The sequence below is a fragment of the Ipomoea triloba genome, chromosome 14 (genome assembly GCF_003576645.1).
Source record: "Ipomoea triloba cultivar NCNSP0323 chromosome 14, ASM357664v1".
In the NCBI taxonomy this organism is placed as follows: Eukaryota; Viridiplantae; Streptophyta; class Magnoliopsida; order Solanales; family Convolvulaceae; genus Ipomoea; species Ipomoea triloba.
This window is the reverse complement of record NC_044929.1, coordinates 383198-406238: the sequence shown is the minus strand read 5'-3', so window position 1 is coordinate 406238 and position 23041 is coordinate 383198. Positions and strand designations below refer to the sequence as shown.

General features: G+C 33.9%; 2 protein-coding genes across 2 annotated transcripts; one reads left to right on the top strand and one right to left on the bottom strand.

Annotated features, from left to right (window-relative positions):
- The first annotated feature begins 5368 nt into the window (after positions 1–5368).
- LOC116004642 (ankyrin repeat-containing protein At2g01680) lies at positions 5369–8723 on the top strand. The gene is made up of 3 exons (XM_031244768.1): positions 5369–5828; positions 6924–7333; positions 7508–8723. Exons 1-3 carry the CDS (start codon positions 5522–5524, stop codon positions 8375–8377), a joined length of 1587 nt encoding a protein of 528 aa, XP_031100628.1. The 5' UTR covers positions 5369–5521; the 3' UTR covers positions 8378–8723.
- A 1398-nt stretch (positions 8724–10121) lies between these two features.
- On the bottom strand, positions 10122–18974 carry LOC116004653 (protein VAC14 homolog). Its single transcript, XM_031244784.1, has 20 exons — positions 18523–18974; positions 18307–18420; positions 18143–18208; positions 16532–16621; positions 16338–16457; positions 16192–16220; positions 15962–16104; positions 15224–15321; positions 14536–14622; positions 14277–14384; positions 14053–14144; positions 13770–13851; positions 13086–13151; positions 12563–12678; positions 12345–12465; positions 11983–12144; positions 11751–11879; positions 11580–11648; positions 11049–11342; positions 10122–10624 (listed from the first exon to the last, which is right to left on the bottom strand). The coding sequence occupies exons 1-20, from the start codon at positions 18616–18618 to the stop codon at positions 10511–10513; spliced, it is 2196 nt and encodes a 731-aa protein (XP_031100644.1). The 5' UTR covers positions 18619–18974; the 3' UTR covers positions 10122–10510.
- Between the last annotated feature and the right edge of the window lie 4067 nt (positions 18975–23041).

The window sequence follows — 23041 nt, the reverse complement described above, 5'->3', positions numbered from 1 at the left end:
AAACTAATTTATCCTTTATTGCAAAATGGGATTTACTCGATACACACCATCTAACTATTATTATACCGGTTTTTCTCAATCACTCAAAAAAATTTAAAAAAAAAAAATTCACAATCTTACCAGGTGAAAGAACCAGCATCGACAAGAGAAATACAGCGACATACAACTTCAAAGAGCTTGACATTATTCTATTTCTGTCTTTTTTTTTAAATATGTATTTAAGTTTTATTTTTAGCTAGAGATTTATTTATATATATATATATAGGAATGAAGATGAAATGGAGCATTAGTGGGTAGCACCATATATAAGAGTGTGGTTGAAACTTTGTCCATGAGAGTAAATTATCATAAGCCGCACTAAGCGTGTTGTCCATTAAGAAGTAAAAGGAAAACCCATAATTTTAGTTTCACACTATAAGGGTGGCCATTAAATTTTTAGTCAAAACGCTAATTTTACTCTTAAATTCTCAACAGAATTCTATCCCCAACCGCCATCTGCCTCATGTGTTAGCCAAAACGTTTAACCCTCAAACATGTCGTGGGAGTGCAATTAAGCTGATAATTGGGTTGCACATTTATATTTATATATTATATGTTTAACACATTCCCTATATTTATGTTTATAGATTATATGCTTAACATGTTCCCTTACGTGTGTGGGAAGCATCCTACTGGAGTGCATAACATTTATGTTTATATATTATATGTTCAACACGTTCTCTTACGTGTGTGAGAAGCATCCTACCAGAATGCATAGCAGGCTCAACACGTATGTTCCCTTACGTGTGTGGGAAGTATCCTACATACTGGAGTGCATTTAAGCTGATTTTTACCCATGACCTTCGGAATGAGGTTGACTTTGATACCAAATTAAAGCTGTGTTCAATCTCAACTAAAAGTCTAAACCGATCGTTTGATCGCATATTTATGTTTATATATTATATATGTTCGACACATTTCACATCTTATTCATTAATAAATCCAAGTACATAATAATCCAAATCACAGCTAACCATCAAACTTCTTAAACACAAACACATACCATGCAACGTTAGCAGCACAAACATGAAACAACTCAATAATCTCTCTTCAAACATCGGATAAATTCATGAAAGTAACATAAGAATCCTTAGCAGTGTTTAGTGCAGAAGCAGCGGCGGCGGAAGCCGCGGCAGTGGCCGGCGTGGAAGCCCTCAGTCTGGCAAACGGAACCACAGTTGTGGTCGCTGAAGCATAGCCCCTTGAACTTGTGGCTCTTAGACTCGCATTTCCTTGCTTCACCCACCCTCATTGTACCCATCTCTGCATATTATTTTTATATATATAATTCCATTAAAATAAATTAAACAACAAAATAACCCATAGTATTAAAAACTCGTAATAATTATCTGAGAATATGCACTGAATAAATCTACTTATATGTAATAGCTTACAAATTAGGTAGGAGACGAAATAACCGTATTATTAGAAAGACTATATGCAATGGATGGGTTCGACCAAGAAAGTACATGTTAGAAAAAGAAAAAAAGGCGACAATAATGAAAATAATGTGATAATTAATAACAGGACCAAGGGTGGATGTTCTAATAAAAAAGATTAAAAATAAATTAGCACCTAATGTAGGATAAAAAATAAAATTAACTCTTAAATTTTATAACTTTGTGTATAGTGTAATAGTGCACTATCAAAATAATGAAAATAAGCTGATAATAAATCATATAAAATATTTTAAATTTTCATATATACGCATACATATAGTCTACAATATTTATATTAAGTAATTAAATTAAAATAAATAATCAAGACTTTAACACTAAAAAATAAAAAATAAAAAAAATTACCCGGTGCAAAAACCAGTATCATCATGAGAAATATCGTGACAAATAACTTCAAGGAGCGTGACATATTGAGTCTATTTCTCTCAAAAAAAAATTTAGAAAATATTTTTGTTTTTGAATTTTAATTTCTTCCTAGCTTATTGAGAGGTATAGAAATGAAGATAAAATGGAAGTTTGGGGTATAGCCCTATATATAAGGGTGTGTTTGGAAAAGATTCCTTGCAACTTTAATTCACAACATGAGTTGCCATGCTTTTGTCCATTAAAGTGTATTCACAAATCAATGCCCATATAAGGCGCACCAGGCTTTGCCATTTCTTCTATTAGTAAACACACCTTAAAAGTGTCATTTCTCCTTACATATGTATTTAAAAATTTACTTCTTTAATTTTTATTTTTTTTTTTTATTGAAATGGCTCATTTTATAATTTATAATTATGAATTTGTAATTAATAATTATTCACAAACTTTTCAAATCTATCAATACTCACAGATTTGAATTTTTTTTAATCTTTTCAAATAAACTTAGTGCAAATTTTAATAAAGGATTCCCATCTAATATAGGTTTAATCATATAAGTGTTGAGTCTCGGAACTAAATTAGTTCAATAATCTACTTTTTCATGTTTCGAGATTAGCTCAATCTACTTTCTCATTGACTTCAAACAAGTTTATGGATCTAGAATATATAGTTCGACGAAAATTTGAAAAATCTGTGTTATAAAAAAATACGGAGTAATATATTGTTTCAAAAAAATTACGTAGTAATATATAAACAACCGTTTTGGATTACATTAAAGAATACGAAAGCATTTGTCACTTTAATGAATTAAAGTAATCCCACAATGTTTTTAGTTAAAGGAGGTGTGAAAATAGGGAAATTGGTGGCAATTACTTACTTTACAACTATGCACGTATCTTTCAGATCTCTAGTGCGCTACATACATGTAAAGCAACATGAGATGCCACCCAATATTGCATAATAATAATAATAATAATAATAATAATAATAATAATAATAATAATAATAATAATAATAATAATAGGTATTATTATTATTAAATATTTTACAACTAAATATTATTTTTTAGAAAAAAGCTTGATTAGTATATGTTCACATACAAATTCTAAAACATAAGTATGAAATTGATTTTAAAAAAAAAAAAATTGGGTGAAAAGTGGAACCAAGTATAATATTAAGGATGAGATTGCAAAATTGAGGTCTTGATGGTGACTAGATTGATTAATAAATAAATAAATAAAAACATTTCTAGAAAGTCATATAAGCATGACTGAAGAGAATTTTTCAATGTTCATTGAAGAAAAGATTAGACTTTTACATTTTTATCTATGACTTTTAAGCTTACTTGAAATAATGGAGTAAAATTACTCCTTTTATAAAGTGACAGATCCTTGACTTTTTCCATTTGAAAATTACAATTTAATTATAATAATTATTTTGTACTAAATAAATATAATTACTAAAATTGTGATCACAAGTAATATAACAATTAACCGTGTGACTTACTTCTTCGGTATGATTTACATACTACTGCATAAGAGTAAGATTCATCAATACACACTTTTAAGTAATAGATGTAAATAAGTTTTATAATTACTTAAGAATTTGAATTCAATAACAGAAAAGCAAAAGTAAGCAAATAAACATAATAATAAATATCAAATCCTATAATAAAGTACAAAAGTCTCCAACCAAACGCAACTTAAAAACATTTGTTTATGTAAAGCAACCATGTTTATTCAATAAGGATTGCTCATAGCAAAAGTTGCATCTCAAACATCTTGTTGAAATAGACTTTAAAAAGTGTCATAGTCAGTATTATTTAGCCTTGACTTAATATTCTAATCACTCTTCAAGCACCCTTTTAAATCAATTTTATGCATGGTTTAAGGCTTTAAGTTGTCTATTGTCCAAATCACTTTAACCGCTATCATTTTCAACTAGGAAAATAAAGGTCTGATAAGAATGGTGATCAAATTGTACCAAATTCATTGTTTTATTAGTCATTTCAATCCCATTGATCTCTTACACCTATACTAACTTAAGGCTTATTGTTAATTTGTGTAATATTACAGCAAAAGTCTACCATATGTTGAACCGCGTTGGCACCTATCATACCTAGTACCATTATATATCAATCTATGTATTCTGAACCTAGACCCATCTTGTAAGATGAACATTGATATATATTCATTTTTAAAACGTTATCAGTTTATTTTTAATGTACGACATGTTTATTTTTAGTATATCGTCACAAGCTTATTAGGTTCATGAATTTTGTTGCTCACTTGTAAGTTAAAGCAATCACATTTGTAGTTGTTTGGGGTTTTTTCATATCTAAAAACTTGACTTGGACTTTTATGCTAATGGGAGGCATCGTCTTTTCTCACATTTTTCTCCTACAAATGCAAGTTCTTTGTTGGTCCCAGAAATGAAAAAATTTACACGCACAATACGTATTTGGCCCACATTCGTGCCCAACTAGGTGCGTGCAGTGCACGCTTCTTTTTTCCTAGGGATGGCAACGGGGAGTATACTCCCTGTCCCCATCCTCGCCGCCGTTCCCGTCCTCGCGGGGAATTAGGCGGGGACGGGACGGGGCGGGGAAGGGTATATCTGTCTCCGTCCCCGTCCCCGATGGGGAATCACATATATTTTCCGTTTCCGTCCTCGTTTCGCGAAAATTTTTCTATCTCCGTTTAAATCGGGGCAAAAATCAAAATCCCCGTCGGAGACAGAACACATTGTCATCTTTATTTTTTTTCTCTTCTCTCTTGTCTTTCTTTCTTAGATGTATCTGTAAAAATCAAAAATCAAAAATCAAAACAAATGAGGCTGCTATAATATTTTAATACAATGCAAGTTTGTTTTGAATGTATTGGAGGTTTAATATTTGAACTAGAAATCTTGTGGGTCCCCAACATAATTTGTCCATCGTATATATTATACATAACTATATCCACTATTATATTACTATTAGTAATACTTTCTAATCATATTCGATATAATCATATATAAAATACGTTATGATATAAGTCACTGACACCATAAATTAACCTAATATTTCATGGCTGATGCTCTAATTATTTTTTTTTTTTAACTGTGGAGTTTCATTTAAAAAAAAAAAACCTAAATTAAGAAGGAATATTTTAATACAGAATAATATTTAATTTTCAATTACAACATCAAGTTTCAAGTAGAACTTATCTTCAAATTGTGAATTAAATGTGGTTCTCTTAAATAGGAAGTTACGGGTTTAAATTTAGTAGGAACATTGACTCTTTGTGTTTCAAGACAAATTATATCATAGATCAGGAATAATTGTTAAATTTTGTAACTGTAATGTTTCAATAAGTCAACAAATACTACCTTGTAACAGAGTCAATAATAAAAAAAAAAAAAAAAAAAACAGGAACCTTAATCACATGTTAACTCAAAAGGGGTGTCCCCACACGGTCACTTCAATCATTACATCCTCCAAAACAATGCTATCTTCATCACCGTCTCCATTTTCCGTCCATTGAACCTACCTTTAAGCTCTTTCATCAAACACCTTACACGCATCAAATATATATAAAACCAAAAATACAAAATTCCCTTTCCAGTGAACTTTCTATATCCTAGCCTTTGATTGTGAGTTGGTATCTATCATTCAGTGGTACATGGACTCCAAGTCACTGAGATTCATCAACCATCAATCCTTCTTCCTCGCCGCCCAATCGGGCGACCTCGACTCGCTCAAGCAGCTCTTAGCAGCTCAGAGCAATGGGTCCGGGTCGGAACCCGACCCGACCGCCCTCTTGGCCTTGCAGAACGATGCGGGGAAGACGGCGATATACGTCGCTGCGGAGAATAATTACGTTGAGGTGTTCGGATTTCTGGTTGGGCTCTGTGATTTGGCGACGGTTAAGATCAGATGCAAAGCCGATTTGGATGCCTTCTCCGTTGCCGCTAGCCGAGGCCACTTAGGTATTTTTTTTATTAGCTTATTAGCTACGCAGATGATTGTTCTTGTGGATTTTATTGATTGGATTTTCTGTTTTGACTTATGGGTCTTTGGAAGATTTGGGGTTGTTGATTTGTTGATGAAGTTTGTGTAGTGATTGACCATATTGAGCTGCTGAATGTTTACTGTTTTTATCGGAAAAGTTTGAATTTTTGGGTATTGAAACTGGAGAGTAGATGATCTCAGATTGCTTGTGAGCTGATCGAGCTAAGATCGGTCAAAGAATGGATCGATCTGAGCCCATTAATTGGCTTGCTCAAATATGCCCCTAATTGACAATTTTTATACCATAGACCCATGGTTCGGGCGTAGAGGCTCGCCTATGCAGCTAACTAAAAAAACAGTGCACGCATGTGGGTATATATATAGAAAAAATTAGCAAGGCCGAGCCGACCGAATTAACTGGGTTAACTCGATTGAAATGAATGAGTTAACTCAGCCGAGTTAGGCGCTAGGCTGCCGGTCGCTTAGGCGGGCGCCTAGGAGGGAAATCACCACAGTCTAGGGGCGCCTAGCACCTAGGCGGGCACCTAGACCGATTTTTGCAACAGGGCATAGACCAAGGTTTGCCTTGCATTTGTGGACCTGGTCCAAAACAACATTAGGTGCACTATATATATGCAGTTAATATATCATGTGTATGTAGTTAATAAATTATGTACCAACAATTAACATGTTATGTGTGTTTAATCTATTTATTAGTATATAATCTGAATGTCATTTTGGACCAGGGTATGCAATGTAAGGTGAACCATTGTCCATGGTATAATTTGCCCCTAATTGAATCATAACTAAGTTTGGTCAAATTGACTTGGAAATTGTATGGTGGCAAACCTTTGGAGTGGAAAGTATTTCATACTAAAATTGAGTGGTTGGAGAAAAAAAAAACCAAGTATTGACAATATCAAGAAATCATAATAGTGGACAAGTCCTTTATTTGTTTTCAGCTCTTTTTTCTCCTTTTGGCTCAGGGAAGTTGAATGAGTGTGGAAAAATTACTTTTGTTTTTTTTTAAAGGATTTACGTGTAGGATAAAACACTGACTCTGCCATATCCAGGTATCGTCAAGGAGCTTTTATCGAAGTGGCCTGAGCTTTGTAAAGTATGCAACTCCTCGAACACAAGCCCTCTTTATTTGGCTGCTGCCCAAGGTCATCTAGATGTTGTAAACGCGATTCTAGATGCAGATGTGAGCTCGGCGAGGATTGTGAGGAAGAATGGGAAAACCGCTTTGCATAACGCTGCAAGGTATGGTCTTGTGCCGATTGTAAAAGCACTTATTGAGAGAGATCCCGAGATTGTGGCGATCAAAGATAAGAAAGTGCAAACTGCACTCCATATGGCTGTTAAGGGTCATGATTCGTCTGTGATAGAGGAAATTTTGGATGCTGATCACTCGATACTGAATGAGCGTGACAAGAAGGGTAATACTGCTTTGCACATTGCCACGAGAAAAGTACGACCACAGGTAACGTTAACATACCTATATAGTTTCTGGATTGTAAACCTGAGACCATATATTCTTATATTGTCTTTCATTCATAGTATAAAGTGAATTGTTTGTAATGCATTTGATGTGTCTTAGTACACTTACGTATTTTCTGAAGCGTCTTAAGTTACCCTAAAACCTTTCTCTTCTCAGATTGTGAACGTGCTGCTGACTTACACCTCGATAAATGTCAATGCTATCAATTATCAAAACGAGACCGCAATGGATTTGGCGGATAAACTCCAATACGGAGATTCCGCTTTGGCAATTAAGGAAGCTTTGGTGGAGGCCGGTGCAAAACATGCGAGATATGTTGGCCAAGTTGACGAAGCGATGGAACTCAAGAGGACCGTGAGTGACATCAAGCATGAAGTGCAGTCTCAACTTATACAAAACGAGAAAACCCGAAGGCGTGTTTCTGGCATTGCCAAAGAGCTTAAGAAGATTCACAGAGAAGCGGTTCAGAATACTATCAATTCCGTTACTGTTGTGGCTGTTTTGTTTGCTTCCATAGCTTTCTTGGCTATATTTAACATGCCTGGCCAGTATAAAACCGACGGATCCGATGCTGGAAAAGCGAACGTTGCTGATACTGCCGCTTTCCGTGTCTTTTGCCTCCTGAATGCTACCTCGCTCTTCATATCCCTAGCTGTGGTCGTCGTTCAGATCACCCTCGTTGCCTGGGACACCCGGGCTCAGAAGCAAGTTGTTTCAGTTGTGAACAAGTTAATGTGGGCAGCTGGTATTAGCACTTGCGGAGCGTTTCTAGCCGTCGGTTTCGTAGTCGTGGGTAAGCAAGGTATCTGGATGGCCATTACTATCACTGTCCTGGGCGCGCCTATTCTCATCGGGACACTCGTTAGCTTGTGCTACTTTGTCTTTCGCCAGCATTTTGGAATAGGTAGCGATTCCCAAAGGCGGATAAAAAGGGCAAGCGGGAGCAAATCTTTCTCGTGGTCTTATTCCACGCATATATCCGATTTGGACGACTACAACTCTGATGAGAAGATCTATGCTCTGTGAGATACTATTAGGTGAAAATATCAGCATTTAACTCTGGGAAATACCACTTTTTTTTTCACTGAAGCCATAGATCAGAAACAAAAGAAATCAAGTTTAGCAGTTTAAGTGCCTGGCCAGAGCCCAAGCTTTTTACCACGTTTTCCTATTAGAGCTGTGGGATTGGTGGTTTGGTGCTTGGTTGTTTTACACAGGTATTTGATGTGTAGATTTGTGTTTCAAATGCCATGAAGAGAGAATGTACTTTGGTATGATCACAAAGCTGAGCCTCTGATAGTGTAAAAATATGTATATAGCACTGTATTACAACTCTTCTCAAATCTATAAAATTTTTGTACTTGAATGAGTATTGAGTATTGCATTGTAATCTGCCTATGAAGAATACTATATGAGAAAGAAAAACACATAATAAACTTTCTAAAGCGACATTATGCTCTATAAAACTTCTTATACTAAAAAGTTTCTTAAGAGAAGGAACATGACTCCTTCATATCTCTACTTCTAAAAACCTCAAGAGAATTTAGAAACTCATATTGATAAAATACTCCAGAGTAATATTTTATAAAATTTGTTGATGATACAAACTGAGCGGAAGATGTCCTTTTAAAGAACTCGAGGATGATTCCAGACAAACTGCATTAAGGCCCTCCCCATTGGTAGCTTTTGGACCAAATTTTAAGAAAAAATGGGTGAAGTGGATGAAAGAGAGAGAGGAGAGAAAAGACAAACATACTTTGCAGGAGGTTGGGATTTTTCCGACATTTCGTGGATTCCACGAGAAAAAACAAGCAACAAAATGCAATTCTCTCTCTCTCTCTTCTGACATTTCGTATTTTATTCTTTTTTTCTTGTTTTTCTTTTTCTTTTTGCTTCCCTTCTATCCTAGGTGGAGCTTAAATATGTGTGCAAAAAACTAATCTAATGAGGAAGGCCTAATGAAAGAGTGCAGTAATTTACATAAGTGACCGATAAGTTGGTCTGACAGTGACAAAATTAACTTTTCTAAACCTACATTAATACAATTAAAAAGACTATATCAAAGCACAATGATAACGCTGACACACCCGTGACTCCGTAAACTTAGATATAAGATTTACTTTTGACTCATCAATCTTTTTCATTTCCATTGTGTTGAATTCTACTCAGACTGTCTTTCCTTCATCTTTATCCATTCTCCTGAGAACGGTAAATCCATCACTGAGTCTTCATCAAAGACGGACAAATGGTGTCACTTTTTGTAGAGTAATCAACCCAATCCAGCCTATTCATTCCAAGAATTCTCCTTTTTGTTCGCGTTTTATTATATTAAAATAGATTTAAACCTCACTTAAATTTCATATTCATTTCAATTGTATAATAGTTCCATTTAACTATAAGATTAGACTATTGACTCTTAATTTAGTTGTAAGATTATATTATTGACTATTGTACGACTTCTCCAATAATGTTTTTTTTTTTTGAGTGAAGAGGGGGGATGGGAGAAGCCAATAGGCGTGTGGCGCATGCACTACACACCCCATTGGGTGCATTGTCACCGATGGACAACCACCCTCATATTTTTCTCTTTTTCTTTTCTTTTTTAATTTTTTTTTTTTCTAACAAAAAAAATCTCAACAATTTCTCAATTGTTAGAGTTGCTCTAAGTATACACCACAACTTGAACTGAGTGATGAGGCTAGGTCTCATATGCAATAATAATAGTTCCATTTTAACTGAATCTAAAATAGTAAAATCCGAATGCAAGAAATGGATAAAATGGAAGGATGATCCAAAAGGCCATTATACATATGAATAGAGTTTACAACAAAATAGTTGTTGTTACATGGAATTATCAAATAATATAAACTTACAGATATCCTAACATCTACCTATTGCCCATATGGTTTTCAATAAAAAACAACATTACCATATGAGCATTGTTCACTAAAAACATGAAAGAATAGCTTGGGAACAACCCCAAGGCTAGTTTCAGCACCCGATTCCTGCCATTCCAGCATATCGCAATGGTCAAAATGATGAACGAACTACTAGGATATACCGCCAATTTACAAGTTATAATAGAACACAACTGGACTTTCCCAAAAGCATTACATTGCTGTATAAATTTGACATCAATTTGGAGTGATAGCAAAATGATCAAAGCTGCAACTGTCCAGGGCCCTTACGAGATGACCTTGAAGGAGGTCTACTCAAGTCTTGGGCTTGGTTAGGTCGCTTGGAATCTTCGGGTCTTTGTACCTCCTGAACAAACTGGGGAGTGCTTTAAGAATTAGAATGCATGCTGGGGAACTTTTCATGTAGAAACAAATAGCAAATTATAAAGGAAGTGGAAGGCATAAGGCGAGTTTATCTGTTAGACTTGCAGCAATTTTAATGGAACATACAACACTTGGGCAAATAAACGATTACAAAACTAGCATGATGCTCCCCACATAACCAGAAAGCCACTCAATATGAAAACTAATTTAACGGATTAGTTAAAAAATTGGTTCTTACATCATGAAGAAGGTTTAGGTAAGCAAAAACATGAACTCTACTTTTGGAGCTTGTTAATAGTCAAATAAAACCACAAGTTTGATGTTAACAAACCCATAAATTATGCTAGGTAGATTGATGAAGTAAACACCTTAAGTGCAAGTATCAAAATTAAATAGCACCAACGAAGATGGCAAACCTTTGTTGATGACATGGAGTTATGGGACAAATGAGCTTGAGACTTAGAATGTACACGATGCTGCTGCTGAATCTGTTCAAACTGCTGCAGCCTTGAAGAGAAGTTTATTGCGTTGTGCATATCATGAGAATCTTCACTTGTGTCGCCATCCTCTGAAATGTGTGATCCACCCCTCAAATAACTTATTTGAGAATAAGGATTCCCAGATGGTGTTCTCCTTAAGTGCTCCCCACTAAAGGAGTATTTGGGTACAGTTTTCAACCTAGTCCGAAGAACTTTAAAGGCAGCACTTTGCTGAAGAAATGGGATAAAAAGGAACCAAGAAGGTTATGAACACCAATTTTACAGCAAATATGTAATGTCGTAACTGCACTACAAGATATTCTTTTTCATGTTCTCTTTTTCTTTTCTTTTCTTTTTTTTTTTTTTCTGGGAGTAAAGATGCGAGGTAGGTAGTGCAGTTGAAATAGTGAGAGGAAAAACAAGCATATTTTTTTAAGTTGGTACTTGACATCATGATGCACAGCATACCTGCGGTAGCAACATAAGCAAACCATACAAGGCTTTTAACAACCAGATGTATCTTCCAGGTTCAAGAAGCTGCAACGAAGAAGTAATAAAATAGATATTAGGAAAATGCACAAGAGAAACATTACATATAAAGCAAGTAGACATTATATCTCGAGGAAAAAATCAAGACACCTGCAGCCTCAAATAAGCAAAGGTAGGAGTCTCCAGGAGGTTGATTAATTTGTCTAGCTGGACCAAGAACTTCACGTTCACATCCTCCTCAACCAGAGATTGAATAACAGAACTAGCATGCTGGTATGCCTGCAATGCATTTCCATAAAACAAAGGCACAAGGACAAACATTGTTATTCAATGAAGCACATGAAGGGAAAGGACAGTGTGAGCAGGGGGAACAGATTCCTACTTGTGCTAGAAAGCAGAGGCTTATTACGGCCATAGGAGAATGGCACCATGACGCATATAAAGAAAGAAACAAGTCCTTTCCAGCAGTATTGACTAGTGATTGTTTCAGGAGGTCACGGAGATCAGACAACTCAGATGAAGTGAGCAAAATCAGGTTCAAGGCCTGAAACAGAGAGAGTCACAAGACTACATAAATGGCAAAAACGGGTATTCACAGACTTTATAGCATTGCAAAACTTGAGCAACTAACTCTACAATGAGACCCATCTATTTGTAAAGATGAGCTTCTGTTGCACTACTGTCCTCTCTTAAATTATCAATGCAAGAACAATATAATAATCTACTCTTGAGAGTAAGTAAAACCTGAACCATCACTGATGCAAAATCCAAATCTGACTCCCCTTCAAGTATGGTAGAAAGTTCCCTATAAACTCTCTCTGCATCCAGAAGCACACACAGCCTCCGAACTATCAATGCACCACGTCTGAAAGGAAAATTTTTAAGTAACATTCCATCCAAGAATGGAAAGATTGAGAGCAACAAAGATAAAATATTGCACTGCTGAAGTATTGAAAACTTACTTCTCCAAGAGTGAATTGTCGACTCGGAAACTGTGAACCAAGAAAACAATAAGCTGACGGAAGTGTTGCTTTTCCTTAGCTATGCATGCATGCACCTCAAGTACCAGAAGCACAACCTACGAAGAAATGAAAACAAGAAATATTTTAACAGAATCGTTATTTAAATTCTGCTCAAGAACATTTTCCCAGTAGATAGCAACTGCTTAAATCCTTTGTTTGCCTTCTCAGTGCCTCAAAATTCAAGAGACACATGAGCCAGATTTTTTATTTAATTTGTTTTTTTATAATTACACACAAGCCAGGATTCCTTCCCTCCCTCCCTCCCTCCCTCCCAGGTGAATAATTGAAGTCATGGATTAAAAACAAAAAAGTTGATGGCTTACAAATTGTGAATAATTATTCACAAATAAAAGGTGTTTGAAAACCAAGACTAGAATATTTACAATTTCATCAGAAATACAACACATCAGCAACTTGACAAAATTATTGGCACTTAAATGGAAAATGGAGCAGAAGAAGATACCTCATCAGATGGATCTGAAAGAGCCTTCAGAAGAGTGTCAAAAACATCATTCAGAAAGACCAAGACCTGTAACAAAAATAAACATACAGAGTGAATACTAGATACGAGGTTGCAGTGTCATAGAGAGTAAAGAATAGGAAACCATGCTAACCAACAGAAAACAGGAATGTTTATAATGAATGAGAAGTATATGTAGCAATACCAAAACCCACAAATGATGCAGCAGAAGTTCAAAAGCAGACACTGAACTAAAATCAAGCATCACTATCTTGATGGAATACATTTATCTGGGTCAATGAACTTTGAATATCGTCATTTTATAACAAGGAAAGGCTAATCATAATGTAAATTATTACAGGAATGACACTAGTTGAATTGAATGGCGAAGTGTCAAAAGTGGAAACAAGTGTTGGACAGCAAAGAAGCAAGTGTCAATTACAGTAATGAAAATGCAAAGAGAATGTCATGCATTTTGAGGCATCTTAGATTACAAATGTAATCTGCTCTTAAGAGTCCTTGATATAGCATCCTTATCTGTTTAAGCATGTAAAGCTTTTAATAATCCTTTCCCCAACACCAAATAAGAGAATATATCACACTCCTGATCATTTTTTTAATAAGCACATCAGGCTTCAGAAAGTGTGCTGAAAACATAAAGTAGTACACAAATTAAGGTTTCATTACCTCATTGCGATGTCTATTTAGCAAGGTGAACATCCAGTGCAATGCTTCAATCCGTGTTGCCTCAAATTCACTAGACAACTGCCTGGTATAGAGATTCAAACCCAAAGTTACCATCTGTGAACACCATATGCAATAATCTCATGCACACAGCATCTTTGATTAGAAATATAATTCATACAGCATTTTAGGCAAGATGACAGAAAGGCACATCAATCCACAACGACCATAACACAGGCCTTAATAACCTTATACCCAAGCAATCAACTCAGTAAAGCATCAATACCTCCTAGAAATAGTGAGGAGTGCTTCAACATCAAATCCCTCAGCAGGATCAGCTTTGATAGATCGAAGTTCATCATTTGTCTCACGAGCAACCTAGAAAGTGGAGGAACGAGAAACACAAGGGAAAGGGAGAATAAATAAAAAGGCCTTTTGTGATGAGAAGAAAGCATTATAAGGACTACTAGAAAATTATACTAAGAAAAAAGTCAGAACAGATTAACTTACAACTCTTATTTTCTCTTCTTTATCAGCAATACAAGGCAAAATTGCTCCCAAAATATCAGCATAATAAGGAACCAATTGATCCCCACCAAGTTTTACTAACTCATTTATCTGAAGAGAAAAGGTTTTATGAAAGAAATATAAGCAAGGTAGCAAACTAATTAAGGTGTTGTAATTGTTGTCGCAATTGAAAAATAGGTAGAAGTCGGGATGCATATAAAGACATAATTACAAGCAACTGCGCATAAGTCAATATCTTTACCCATGTGATAGCAGTCAGCCGAGTAAATTCATCAGGTGAGCCAGCTCTCTGTACCAATATCTCAGCCATTCGACCATAATCTACAGACTTGAAGAGAATTTGGGTCGGAACATGAAATAGATTACCATTGAAAATTGCCTCTTAAGTCAAAATACTAAAACATTAAAATATTTATCCCTACTTTAGTGTTCATTTAATAAACAAAAATATAGTATTATTTACTGCCAACAGAAAGATTGTGACCAGAACTCTCATAACAGACATTTACAAGAAATAAAAACAAGAAAACTAAAATCCCAAGTACAAGAAATAAATTTGTTCCCTTCCAAATTTTGGCACTGGATTCTGATGGAAAAGGAGCATATCATAGGTGTACCACATTTTTTTCCTTTATTTTTACCCTTCTCTAATGGGAGCACAGCTAGTAACAACAAAATCTCTACATAAAGATTCAGAACTAAAATGTATAGAATTGAGGAAAAAAAAAAAAAAAACCCTTCTTCTCTTTGCTTTATAAATTCTGGCAATTTTTTTGAGGAAATTTCAATTTTCAAGTGCACCTATAAGCATGTTTGGATTTGTGCCCGATGTTAATTGCTTTCATGTCCATGTAACATATGATACAAGTTTAATATTTCAATACATAGAAGTTCACCTAGGATTAGATTATCAAGATGAGAAGTCTTACTACTGGAGAGTTCTTAATCTCCTGAAGGAACTCTGAAAGTGCAGAATCAGCCTGTTGTCGTATTTCATGGCTAGAATCACTTAACATATTAAATAAACCTGCAGTTGAACAGAGAAGTAAGAACACATGCTTCTGGGAAAGAAGAAAATAAAATCACAATGGCAAAAATTTGTCATTTTTAAACCTGGAAAGCAAAGACACAAATTTAGGATTGTGTTTATGTGTCACACTTGTAACTTGTGTTAGATACCGACACTACTGGGCACACCCTAGACATTTATCAGTTATCAGCCACCCAAAAATTTGCATCTTGACTATTCATGACTTAATCTCAAAGGACACAGGTGTTCTAGCCATTTGTTTAACTTACTTTGGCTGACTTATGTAACTTTAATGGCAGTAATGATGAAGTTGAAGTCTGAACAATGGAATTTAGTTCTACTCTGTATTATTTGTTTATGACTTGTGTAACTTAATAAAATTTGCATCTTGACTATTGTTTGTAGGCTATTTCAAGCTATGGTTCTCTTTTTGTCACTTTTTTGTTAATTACTGTCAACTTCTGCCAGTTTCCACTTGATATGCATAATTATAAATTAATACTAATAATGATATTTAAAAAAAATACTCAAATCATGTCTATGTCCCACAATTTCTTGCATATCATGTGTCTACGTGTCTGTGTACATATACTGATATACATCCTTCAGAATCTCAAACTAAGTGCATAGCACATACCGTCAAGGAAATCAGGGAGGAAACCAAGCATATCAATATCTGGAACACTGTCTAAAACTGTGATCCAACCAACCAAAAATTGGCGTACATAAGGATTGAGGACATTCATACGCTCCCTCAACAATGGAATAAATTCTTCAATGCTGTCAGAGAACAAAATTAAATAGTTAACTATCAAATCACTGAACCCTCAGAGCCATATGGTAATAGGTACTAGAAGTTTATCACACCTGAATTGATCACTCTCAGTGACAATATCCTGCATGCAAAAGATATTCAGGACATTATTTGTCATGACAAATAAGTCAAATGCAAAACCAATGCACAAAGGTGGCATTCACATGGCTTCAGAAGGGTGAAAGAACTATTTACTTACTTTCACAAGTCTATCTAAAAGATGAGCAGCACTTTGCACATTGGCATCTGAGTCTGCTGAAAGCTTGCACAAAGCATCAAATATCTGATTGAAGAACACAATGAAATCCCCCCTCACCACCTGCAAAATAGTATACATTAAGGAAAGCACATGCAAAAGGAAATAAAAAAATTCAGAAATCCTTACTTTCTCACCTTTGCTATGTTATACAGAGCTTCACATGCATAATAACGAACTCTACTATCTTGATCCGAAAAGGAGTTCAGTACAGGTGGCACAATTTGCTGTCAAATAATATTACAAGGAGGAACAAAATGAATTGAGTAAAAAAAGCAGCTAGACAGTCTGCCACAACTAACAAACTAAGGGTAAACCTAACAACTCCATAATGCATTAATGCAGCAGCAAATAGAACTAATTCCATCAACAATCAACATGGAGGCTATGATGATGATAATAGAACCATGTTAGAAATATAGAAGCCCTAGAGCTACCCTAGGTTTAGCCCATTAAAGATTTATAGGGCATATTATGTACTTATATAATCATGCGTTCCAGTGTTAGGATGTATCAATCATAATATATTAGAATATTGTTATTATTATAATCATTATGCTTCTTCTTTCACTAATTTGCATATTTTAGCTTCCACCTAACTGGTGGAGTCTATCCGCCACCTGCCAAACCTTCAATCACTCAATTTTAACATGTTATCAGAGCCCTAAACCTAGGGCAAACCCTAGGGTTTCTATATTTCTAACACTAAAATATTCTCCCTCCATCCCATTTTATGTGTTTGGTTTGATTAACAAGGCTTGATTGAATGTATTTACAATTCAATTTTTTGTAATACTCCGAATTTAATTTAGTGTTAGTATATAAAACCTATATATTTAGAAACTATATCAAATGTACTATTAAATACCCAAAAAATCAAAATTATAAGAAAATGTTAAAGGAAATAACCAAAGAAAGAAGAGTTTGATTGACTAATGAATAGTACACAGGACAAGTAAAATGGGACAGAGCCACAAAGGGAGAATTACACTTTGCCATCTATAAAAGAATATAGCACAGTAAAGCCAGATGACAATTTTTTCATGATAAGACACACATATAGTTTTTACATTCCACTCTAGAATATTATAAATTAGAATGGACTTGCTACAATAGAAACAGTTGGGAGGCCGGGTGGGGGGCAAAATAAGATGAATATGCAAAATTATGCAGTTGAGGTTTCCATTAACATTTTACTTGTAGAGTATTTTCTAGAATTTGTCTAAGCCCTGGCAATAGCATTAGCACAAGAGTCAATAGTATTGGACTTCACATTTTGCTCATTGAAATTAGGGAATTTCCTGTGTTAGATTTATAACAAAATTATTAATACAACTCCTTTGTAATAATCAGCAACATACTGCTTTCCTTACACAAACAAAAACTTTACAGTCCTGGCCATTATTAAATATCAGTCTTCCTTTTATTCAACATCAAGTCATCAACTTTCCTTTAAGTTGTTTGATTATAATATAATTGAACTATTTCTTTTTAACACCTATATAAAGGCTGGTAGCAAGTTAGCTAGGGATACAATCAGGCTCACGATATATTGGCAATTGCATCTATGGTATTCCAATCCTGTTCTATAGTGTTTAAGTGGTCTCCTTCCAAGTAAAATCCAAGGTGAAGAGTGATCATTCTTTAAAACTTATGCTCCAAACAACCCTAAGAAAATCTCACATTTCACTACAAAACATTCTTATGCAGTTACAAAGAGAATGCTGCAAATTAGAACAATCCATTACCTCAAGATGCTGTGCTGCTTCAGAAGTCAAACCCACAGTTGCTGCAGCTAACCCTATCAATCCTCCCTAAAACCACGAAACCACGTCAGTGATTAGAATACAGTGTAATTCCTAAACGAAGCCGGAACAACTGCACTATAATGGGAACTCCAAAAACCACTTACTTTCCGGTGATTGGCTTGGGGAGAGTACGTATACTCCTCGGTCAACAAATTGATCACCGCAGTAATCTTGTCATGATCACCAGCTGCAGCCAACTGTTTCACAATCCCCTCCAACTGCACAAATCAAAAACCAAAAAATTTCAAAATCTCTAAACCTCAAATGCTCAAAAACACAAAAATCCCACGAAATGCTAGAGCCAAAACCACAACACTCACCTCGAGAGCTGCATTCTTGCGCTTCTCGTAGAGCTTATCCGAGAGGTTCCGGAGAACCGCAGCCGGAATCACAGACAAAGCTTCCGAAGTAGCCATACTAGTCAATTTCAGTCAAACCCTAGACACACAAAAAGAAGACACTACATACACATACACATACAACACTCACACAAAGCACAATCAAATTCCCTTTCTAATCTCCCCTTCCAGAAGCTGAACCATCCCTCCCCCCAATCACCCTATGCTTATATATATACCTATATACATGTATAGGTGGGTGACTGGGTGTATATAACTCTGTGGAATTCACGTGAAGAATAGATCTAATGGGGAAGAAAGAACGAAATGGAAATCAATCCAAGATTGAATAGATCTTGGGGGTTTCTGTTTGATATACAAACCTTTTTTTATTACCCTTTTTGGGGGTTTTTTCTTTTTTAATTTGATGAGAGAGACTAAAATAGAGAGAGAGAAGAGTGTGTAAATTCTAAGCTAAGCGAGTCGCTGACTCGGGGCTGACTCAGTAATTTTAACAGTATGATGGTGTGAAGCTGTCTGTAATTTGACTTTCGTTTTCTTCTGTTTGTTCTTCACATCTTCCCTTTAACTGCAAGAACAAAACAGAAAAATAAAGGTAATAATAAATAAAGGGAAAAAGTTGTGTTATAATTTATATTCACTCTTTGAGTGCTTTGATTCACTTTTTAGTTTTTATATCACATAAAAATATTATACATTTTTTCTTTACATTTAAGTATTAAAATATTATATATTTTACCTTCATCGCGAAAAAACCGTTTACACTTTGCTGTAATTATATATAATTCTTAAATTTTCAATATTTAAATAATTAGATATAATCACAAATTCACAACCAAGTGTAAATGTTTGAGGTTTTTTCTCTTTACGAATAGAGTTTGTCTTGAATGACACGTCTCACATGTAATACATTTAAATTAAAATATAATATTTATTATAAATTCATAAAAAATATTTTTTAGTTTAAAAATATTACACGATCTTATGTAAAATTATCTCAAGTCTATATTTTTATATAATTGTCAAAAACATGAAATTCCTTAAATAAGGTAAAATTATTGAAAATTAATTTTAAGTGCCAAAATTTTCACTTTGAATTTTTAGAGAATATGATTTTTTTTGGAGTATGTAATATAACGTGAATCAAACCGTTAAACACCATTTTAAAAGTTGTTCTGTAACGTTTACTTTACAGTATGATCTGACATTAATATGTAAATGAAAAATTTAAAAATTTATACTTTTTAAAGTATAATACGCGTATAACACGCATGATATATGTGGATATTGTCGCATCTGTAATGCATTATATCGTGATTGTATTCTGTATAGCATAAAAGTATGCATTTTCTTTTCCCTAATATTCGCGGCAAAGCACAAGATACAACATTATTGAACTAACATTACAATGGAAAGAAACACAGCAAAAAGTATAATAGACGTATAACACACATGACATGTGTGAATATTGTCGCATCTGTAATGCGGGCATTATATCGTGATTGTATTCTGTATAGCATAAAAGTATACATTTTCTTTTCCCTGATATTTGTGACAAAGCACGCGATACAACATTATCGAACTAACGTTACAGTAGAAAAAAACACATAATTTGTACGCAATGATTCCTAATATATCTTAAGTATAATAGATGTATAACACACATGACATGTGTGAATATTGTCGCATCTGTAATGCGGGCATTATATCGTGATTGTATTCTGTATAGCATAAAAGTATACATTTTCTTTTCCCTGATATTTGTGACAAAGCACGCGATACAACATTATCGAACTAACGTTACAGTAGAAAAAAACACATAATTTGTACGCAATGATTCCTAATATATCTTAAGTATAATAGATGTATAACACACATGACATGTGTGAATATTGTCGCATCTGTAATGCATTATATCGTGATTGTATTCTGTACAGCATAAAATTATACATTTTCTTTTCCCTAATATTCGTGACAAAGCACAAGATACAACATTGTCGAACTAACATTACAATGGAAAGAAACACAACAAAAAAAATTTCTAATAATTTGTGTGCAACAATTCCTAATATTTTTTTTAAGTATAATAGACGTAACACACATGACATGTGTGAATATTGTCGCATCTGTAATGCGGGCATTATATCGTGAATGTATTCTGTATAGCATAAAAGTATACATTTTCTTTTCCCTGATATTTGTGACAAAGCACGCGATACAACATTATCGAACTAACGTTACAGTAGAAAAGCACGCGATACAACATTATCGAACTAACGTTACAGTAGAAAGAAACACATAATTTGTATGCAATGATTCCTAATATATCTTAAGTATAATAGACGTATAACACACATGACATGTGTGAATATTGTCGCATCTGTAATGCATTATATCGTGATTGTATTATGTACAGCATAAAATTATACATTTTCTTTTCCTTAATATTTGTGGCAAAGCACACGATACAACATTATCGAACTAGCATTACAATGGAAAGAAACACAATAAAAATTCCTAATAATTTGTATGTAATGATTCCTAATATATTTTAAGTATAATAAACGTATAATACACATGACATATGTGAATATTGTCACATCTGTAATGCACTATATCGTGATTGTATTGTATATAACATAAAATTATATATTTTTTCATTAATATTTGTGACGTAGCACACGATACAACATTATAATGGAAATAAACACAATAAAGACTCCTAAGAATTTATATGCAATGAGTCTAGACATATAGAAGTACTATATTGGAAATCAAAGTTGTACTAATATATTATTGTAATAAATTACTAATTATGATGTTTAGTCAAAAGAGAAATGTTACTGGTTGAACTTTGTAATATTTAATTATTAACTAAATTTCTTTTTAATTTGTGGTATAGTCGATCAATTCATTAGTTCATAAATTGATCGACTAATAAATGGAAGTCATGTCAAGAACGATAAAAACATGTGAATAGAGAATGAAAATGCAAAAAAAAAAAAAAAAAAAAATAACACTAAAATTATTGTGGTTCATATGTAATCCCATTCTCCACAATCAACAATCAATTAGCAAACAATTTTAATAAGTTTAAATTTAAAAGTTCATCACCGCTCTTATCCTAAATATATTGGCTGATAAAAAAATTGCGAGATGAGCCTCAATTGGCGAGATATCCCGAAATACTTATACACTAATACTCATAGTCAGTCCTCAAGTAGGAGTTGGGCTCTCCAAGTTGGAGTAGGGCGTGAGTTGAACTCCTTGTGCGCACAATAAGCCAAGGGATTGACTAAAAGGTTGCTCATGTAACTCCGATTTACATCCTCAGATTCTCTAGTGACTTTTGGGACGGAAAACTAGAGGCTAAAGTTTAGTATGACGTAAATTGAGAACCCTATGTATTTTTTTTTTAAAAGCAATATAATATAAATATACGTAAACAAGCAAGTTCGTTGAAGTAGAGCAAACCATGTCCACAAGAAGATCACAACATGGTTTATAATAAGAGTTTGGAAAGAATTGAGTTTGTGTAATTAACTTGTAACATAGCACCAATAATAAAGTATTTTTGAAAGCAATACTTATGGAAATTGTAGTATCTAAAATTCTTCTTTTTTCACTATTTTTTTCTTTTCAAATTGGCAAATACTAGCATTGTGCTCAAGTGGGAGAATTATGAGCTTTCAAATAATAATTCAATGTCAGGTGTCATTGGAAAACGTTATATTAATATTAAGGCTCTTAAATTTTATTTTTTTTAAATGAATAAATAATGTTATAAAGTGATAAAATAAATAATACTGTGTAATTTGTGTAACTTAATACATACGGTTAAAAATTGAAAATTACGCAACATATATATAAAAGCATTGAATTATACAACGTAAAATTTGATTTTATATATATATTAATTTTATGCTTTGCATTAAGTATGAAGTGACACGTGTTATGCAACATATATATAAAGGCATTAAATTATACGGCATATAATTTGATAAGAACTAAAAAATTTACGACTTTGCACTAAGTATGAAGTGACACAGTACCAATCAATACCGTATTCTTTCCTCTTTTTATATATATAAAAATAAGAGGCTACAAATCCTACCATGAATAATAAGAATAAAAAGAGTATTACTCCGTATTTATTTTTATTTATTCAAATTGGTCGGTCCAATGGATACAACTTTTTCATACTTTTTTCAACGCCCTCTAGTTTCTTCGTGTTTGGTGGAAAAAGACGTGCACCCACCTTATCTTCTGGAGTTGTGGCTTTCCAACCCTTTTCATAGTCTTACTTCATTTTTTAAAATTATTATTATTATTTAATTATTAAAAAATAAGAGTAAAATAACATGAATGAAAAGGATCACGGTCTCGTATTGTCCCAATCTCACCTTCCTGTTATTATTTTTCTTCAACTTTTAACGTAAAAGTCATGCTATGTATAGAAAAGTATATAATGTAAAATAAT